The sequence below is a fragment of the Balaenoptera musculus genome, chromosome 20 (genome assembly GCF_009873245.2).
Source record: "Balaenoptera musculus isolate JJ_BM4_2016_0621 chromosome 20, mBalMus1.pri.v3, whole genome shotgun sequence".
NCBI classification, from domain to species: Eukaryota; Metazoa; Chordata; class Mammalia; order Artiodactyla; family Balaenopteridae; genus Balaenoptera; species Balaenoptera musculus.
In genome coordinates this window covers 21,221,756-21,228,469 of record NC_045804.1, presented here as the reverse complement: position 1 = coordinate 21,228,469, position 6,714 = coordinate 21,221,756, and the positions used below count along the sequence as shown (strand labels likewise).

The 6,714-nt window shown below is 55.5% G+C and overlaps 1 protein-coding gene across 1 annotated transcript; it reads right to left on the bottom strand.

The window, feature by feature from the left end:
* Positions 1-1,800: 1,800 nt before the first annotated feature.
* Positions 1,801-6,562, bottom strand: TUBG1 (tubulin gamma 1). The gene is made up of 11 exons (XM_036837424.1): positions 6,415-6,562; positions 5,984-6,096; positions 5,612-5,779; positions 4,681-4,749; positions 4,317-4,396; positions 3,766-3,892; positions 3,456-3,542; positions 3,193-3,342; positions 2,624-2,776; positions 2,379-2,540; positions 1,801-2,200 (listed from the first exon to the last, which is right to left on the bottom strand). Exons 1-11 carry the CDS (start codon positions 6,461-6,463, stop codon positions 2,003-2,005), a joined length of 1,356 nt encoding a protein of 451 aa, XP_036693319.1. The 5' UTR covers positions 6,464-6,562; the 3' UTR covers positions 1,801-2,002.
* Positions 6,563-6,714: the final 152 nt, after the last annotated feature.

The following is a 6,714-nucleotide window of genomic DNA, read 5'->3' as shown; positions in this document are numbered from 1 at the left end:
TGCCCTCGTCTCACTGTTACTTCTGTGGCTGGCAGGCTCTCAGACTGCAGGGGTTTTTCACCACCAGCACCACCTGCTGCCCTGATTCCCAGAGGCCTCCCTCCCTTTCCACCTGGCCTCCTCGCTGCCCTCTGGTTGACATACTTTGGGGTGTGCTGCTGGCCAAGAACAGGGAGGGGCTGCGCTGGTGTGGGGTGATGCGTGATCTGGAAATAGCCTTGGGGGAGGGGCCTGGCTCTGAAGCTGGCATTGAGGCGTTTGCCTGCGCTTAGACGCTCAGCGGTCCGAAAAAGGAGGCATCTTTGTTAAGTCCAGTTCTCCCTCCCAGGGATGGTATTCACCCCTCTGGGTTGGTGACTGTAGTAATATCCACACACAACTTTACTCCGGACTACCTAGGTGTTCCCTCCTGCTGGGCTCCACACTCTTTAACTAGGTCTTGCAAAAGAGGGCCCTGGGATGGCTTGTGGCCTGGAGGGGGACCAGCTGCTATTCACATATAGCAGCCTCACCCCATCTGCCAGCTCATGATCCCCCTACTCAGCACCAGCCACTCGTACAGATGCCCCAAGTGATGAAAGGTTGGTCATCAGGGGCAGGAACAGGAGCCAGCCTAGGTACCCAGTGGTGCAGGGGTCAGAGGTAGAGCTGAGAAGGGACCCGGTGCCCATAGGTTTTCCCTGAAGTCCTCTTCCTCCCTACTGGATGAAGGGAGGAAGCTGGCTGACACCAACCAGCCTGGCTCTCTCGAGTCAGCCGCCTACAGACCCTGGCAACCAAAAGTGACAGGCTCGTGCTTTGACGGTGGTGGTGACAGGCTTGTGGCCTCCCTGCCACCCCTCAGGCAGCCCAGGGCCTGGCTTGTGACTGTGCATTCTCTGCGCATCAGTCCTGTGTCCCCTTTGTTCATGAAGGTCTGGCCTGTATGTTGCTCACTTTGTTCACGTCCAGAGCTTTATAAAAGATAAACTGGTTCGTGGAAGGAAAAGTGTGTCCCCAGGCTAACAGGGAGCAAGAAGGAAAAAAGTCTTAGTTCACCCAAAGCTCCTGTGTACTCTTCAGCCTCCATAGAGAGTTGCAGGAACTTTCCTGGGCTGGTGCTTCATCTGCTTGCTGAGCCCGGCCAGCCCCAATCCTTTGCCCTTTTGATCCTGAAGATTTAGGCCACTGTGTATTGACTACTTCCCTGCAATCTTGCACAAGTGGAAGGCTCTGGCCTTTGAAATAACTGGAGACCACCTGAGAACACAATTATGGTGCCCCAGATATGGGCCCATTTTGGCCCTGCTTACAGTCTAGGCTTTGGATTTGGTCTCCTGATTTGATTGTCCTAGACTCCAGCTGCCTGACCAGGGCTCTCCCAGACTGGCTTTCTGTCACCGCTCTGCCTGCAGAAAGATTAAAGGCACTTGGGCTGACTCTATTGCTTGTCCAGGGCTTGGTGGTGAGGGTGGTGGCCACAGGCCTGCTGCTGTGATGACCAACAGAACACTCTGATGTGGGAACGTGAACCTGATGGAATGGTCACCATACAGGGAGGGGTGGGAGGGAACTGGGACGTGGAGTGTCAGACAGAGAGCAAGGCAGTATTTGTGGACCTTTTTGCCCTGGAAAGGAACGTCTCAGGTCGGTCAACCTCACCCATGTTCTCCAATACTGGGCGGGAGGAGGAAAAGCTAGGGGAGGCCGTTTGCTTAGAGTTGAAGGTGTAGGAAGTAGAGGAAGACGCTGTCAGAATGATGGAGAAAGAATAGGCATCCCCCTCCCCCAGTTCTCCAAGGCTTCAAAGAGACCAGTGACTTGATTTATAGCCAGTGCTTTATTAAACATAAATAGTCTCAAAAGAGGAGAAGTACATGTGTCTCCTGGCCAACAGAGAGTACACGTGTGTGTGTTTATAAGAAAGAGGTGCGAGGTCCCTGATCTGTGCTCTGAGGGGGTGGTCAGGCAGGTGGGGCCTGGGCCAACCAGTAAGGCAGATGAGGGTCCCCATCCTGAGGACTCACTGCTCCTGGGTGCCCCAGGAGATGTAGTCTGGCCGCGTGGCTGCATGATACTCGTCGATGAGCTGTTGCACAATCTCCCTGGACGTGTCCAGCTCGTCAAAGTTCTCCTTGAAGATGTCCTCCTTGCGGAACTGCTCCAGGAAGGCCTCCCGCTTCCGCAGCTTGTCGTACTGGCGACAGGTCCGCTCGAAGAGCTTGGGGTGTGCAGAAAGCAGGGGTCACAAAGAACTTCAAGGAACAACATGGCCCAGAGAGCCAGGGAACCAAGGCTGGGCTATCTCCACAGTAAAAAAGCCAGAAGCAGGGGCAGCAGGGGTGCAGAGAGATGAGGCACAACCAGGACAATAATTACGTGCCAACTGTGAGACTCACCGAGGAGATGCTGGTGTGGTTGGCCATCATGAGCCCGCTGACCCTGTGGGCAGAAGGCAGGTAGGGCGACTTCCTGGACAGGGCCACCTGGATGCTGGCTGGGCCCCAGGGGATGAAGTTGGCCAACTTCCGTTCCCGGATCCTCTGCAGGCTCTTGTGGACCTGGGGTGGGCACAGGAGTGGTGGTGGTAGCCTCTCCTCTACCCCTGTGGGCTCTGGGGGTAGAACGAAGGGGCCTCACCTACCTGGGTGGGGTCCACCTCCCCCTGGATGATGTTGAGGATGGCGATGTAGCAGTGGTTGGTCTGGCGATCCCGGCCCGTGGACACCATCACGTTCTTGGGCTGCAGCAGCCTCCTCATGACGTCCAGGACCGTGGTCTTCCTCACGCTGGCCACCTGAGGGGAGAGTGGCCACAGGGCAGGCCAGCACTCAGGGCACAGTCGAGACACGCACGGACAGAGAGCAGTAGGCAACACACGTCCCCATCAGACTCGGGGTAGTTTGGCCTCTCTGGGGAGTGTCCTTAGATTCAGGTCCACCCTGAGCCTCTGCTGTGGGATTGGGGATCTCAGTCCTCCCGAGCTCAGCAAACTCACGCCCTTGTGCAGGAGCATCAGCAGACCCCGTACAGCCCGGGCCCTGCAGGGAGCCACAGGCAGAGGGAAGAGGAGAGCAAGTCAGCCAGGAAGTCGCCCAGCCTGTGCCAGTCCCTGAGCGCAGGGCCTCTGGGGGCTGCACGGGGCAGCTCCGGGTGCAGCAGGGAAAAGAGAAAGGCTAGGCAGGGCCTGCTGGGCCTGAGGGCTGCTCTTACCGACTGGTCCGTGGTGAGGGGTGTGTAGCCAGTCATGAGGAAGTGGAGCCGTGGTGTGGGAATGAGCGAGGCGATGAGGCCGATGAGGTCGTTGTTCATGTAGCCGGGGTAGCGCAGGGTGGTGGTGCTGGCCGACATGATGGTGGACACCTGGGGACAGGGGTGCCGTGTCTAGGGCCTTGTCCTGGGAGGCCTCCCTTCCCCAGATGGCACTCCGGCAAGGCGGGGTTCCAGTCCAAAGGAGTCTAGGAGTGAGGGCTCACCAGCTGGTTGATCTGAGAGAAGGATGGGTTCTGGATGTGCAGGCGGTCTGTGGCGATCCGGTTCAGGGCTGTGTTGTCCAGCACCACCTGGGGGGACAGAAGAGGGTGACAGATTTATGGGGACAGAAAGGACAGGAGCTCTGCCTGATTCTGGGCTCTGAAGCTTAATTTCCTTGGCGCCACAAAGACCCATCCAAAAGGGACTTGAACAGGACTGGGGCACAGGAAGGTTCCAAATAGACTTTTAAAAATGCATGAAAATGATAAATTAGGAAGGTTGGGAGTGGAGAAGGGAGGATCCAGGACTCACCACACAGTCTGCGTTCTGGGTCAGCCTCTTGAGCGTGAGCAGTGAGTTGTAGGGCTGGACCACCACATCGCTCATCTCGTCCTGGTTGGGAAACACCGAGTATGTCTGCACCAACTTTTTGGGGTACCTAGCGGCGTTTGAGAGAGGATGGTCAAGGGCAACAGACTGGAGGCTTGGTAAACCTGGGGCTTCCAATGACTGTCAGGGTGGGGAAATTGAGGTGGGGTCACAGGACAGCAGAGAAGGGAGACTTGACTTTTGGAAGTCTGCAACCCAAAAGCGGGGATGGGTAGAGAGACATCTTAGGACCTAGGGTTCTAGCTCCAAACCGGCCATACTCCTTGAATTTTAATCTAAGGCTGAGATGCTAGACTCCATTTCCAACCACTGGGAGTGTGATTGGGTTCTTGGTCATTGTACCCTGTCTTTCCTCAATACAGGAGAGAATAGAAGGGCCCTTTCCTGCTCCAGCAAATAGGAAGGTTTATCTGGAGGGCCTCCCAGTCACCTGGGAAACCAAATCCTCCCAGCCCCTCAAAACACAGACTTACCTGTCGTTGAGCCGTTCTAACAGGTAGGAGCCCAGGCCAGAGCCTGTTCCCCCAGCGATGGAGTGACATAGCACGAAGCCCTGCATGGGGAAGGGGCCAACAGTGTCCACGTATCTAGTGGCAAGATTTCAAACTGGACCCATCTCATTTCTTGGACTCCTATCTTCCCAGGCCCTCTCCTCCACTTCCCTCCCCCCGACACATATGCAGCTTAGGAGATTCTGCCTTGTTTCCAGCAAGGCCCTGTGGCTTCTGACCAATGCAAAGGGTACTTTGGAGGGTCTCATACCTAACAGGTGGCTTCTAAAGGGTGTTGCTGAGCCTTCCCCATGTTGGCTCCCACCAGCATTCCTGAGACACTCACCTCTAGACTGTCACTGCCATCTGCCTCCCGGTCTATGATGTCAAAAATGTCCTCGTGGATCTTCTCTCCCTGTACAGACATGGGGGGTGTCAGAGTGGGACAGGACTAAGGGACAAGGACTGTGACCTCAGAATAGCCACCCTCGATTCTCCTTATAGCACCTAAAAGTCCTTTTTTGGAGCACAGTGCTTTTTATTTGCACTGAGAGGTAGTACAGCCTAATGGTTACGAGCAGGCCCTCTACATCCAGACTGCCTGGGTTCCTATATTAGCTCTAGTTCTAGTTGGCTGGGTGACTCTGGGCAGGTTACTTCATCTCTCTATACCTCAGTCTCCTCATCTGTATAATGAAGGTACTAATACAGGTCCACAGTTCCTTATCTAAAATTCTTGGGGCCAGTTATGTTTTGGAATTCAAGTATTTCAGATCTAGGAAGGCAATATAGAATGTACAATACATGCCAAGTAAAATGCCAGTGGGGGTCTGAGGGGTGCTAATCAAATACATTAATATTTCTGCAATGAAAGTTATGAGTAGTGACAAGTTGCAAAGAAACTATAAAATAACTTGTCTCCATTGAGATTTGGTTTTGCTGCTAAATGAGTAGTTATAAATCGTCTTTTGGTTTCAGAGGTTTTTCTTTTATTCTGGAAACCCAGAGAGCCTGTGGACCTGTAGTACCTACCTATAGGGTTGTTGGGAGGTTTAAATAAGTTAATATATGTAAAGCACTTAGTATGGCCTGGCACACAGCGCTAGCTAGTACAGTCTCTTAACAATATTACATAGTTGGCTTAGAACTCCCCTCAGCCATGTCTCTCTCTCTCTCTACAGTCACACATCCTCCATCTGGTTCATCTCTCTCTAGGAAGTCATAGGGCCTGTCCCCACACGGGAATGGAGTTGTTCTGCCCAGGAACAGCAAATGACCTGGGAGAATCCGCTGGCCCAGTTGTTGCCAGCTCCTCCTCCATGCTCTGACAGGTAGATGTTCTCTGGGTTGTAGAGCTTGGCATAGGGGGAATTGAGGATGGAATGGATCACCCGCGGCTCCAGGTCCAGCAGCACCGCCCTGGGGATGTAGTGCTCATCGTCTGCCTGTCAAGGGGAGTCCAGGATCGGGCCCAATAAGCTCGGGCCCACCCAGTCCTCCAGTCCTCCCAACTCTGGCTCCTGCCTGCCCACCCTCTTCAAGCAAGCCGCCCTGGCTCCTCTGCCCAGCGGGTTCCCAGTACCAAGCCACTGCCCTGCCCTTCAGGCCCCCTGGGCCACTACCGGCCCTGGCCAAGTCGCTGGGGGCACCTGGTAGAAAAAGACGTCCTTGCGGTCAGTGCCCTCGGTGGCGAACTCCTCCACGATGCCCTCGGGGCTGATACCATGCTCGGCGCACAGCTGCTTCCAGAACTCGAACCCAACTGGGGGGAGGGGCGGGAGGGAGAGAAAGAGGATATCTAGGTCTGGGCAGGTTCCAGCTAGGAGCGGGGACTGAGCGCCTGGGTCCAGGGATAGGAAGTCAAGCTTCGGGAGTCTCCCGTGTCAGAGGAAAGGGCTGTATGTCAGCGACTGGGCAGGGGACGGCCCCTCGGGGTTGGGCAACTGTACACTGGGTCAGGCATGTCCTGCCTTTCGGAGAACTACGATTCTGGGAAGGGCCGATGGAGTCCAGGATCCCACAGCGAGATCCCATAGAACCTAAGGAACCTGGCTAGTGGAGGGGCCGGAGGTTCGCTCACTCTGATTGCCGCACTGGCCCAATTGTAGGGTGATGATCTCCCTCGGCATCGCTCCTCAGGCACCTGCGTTGCAGCCGCTCCCGCCAGCCAAGAAGCAGCGGCTCGCTAGCCAGCTAGCCGGACGACGCAGGCGCCAAACAACTCGCTCCGCCCACGAACATTCTTCGCTCCAATGAGAACTGAGTTCTGCCGACGGCACTTCCTTAATCACTTGGTTTCAGTCTTGCAGACTGCGCGTGCGCGGCTCTTGATAGGGGCGCCGGGGGACGTACTTTGACGCAGCGTTCTTCTCTCTGGGTG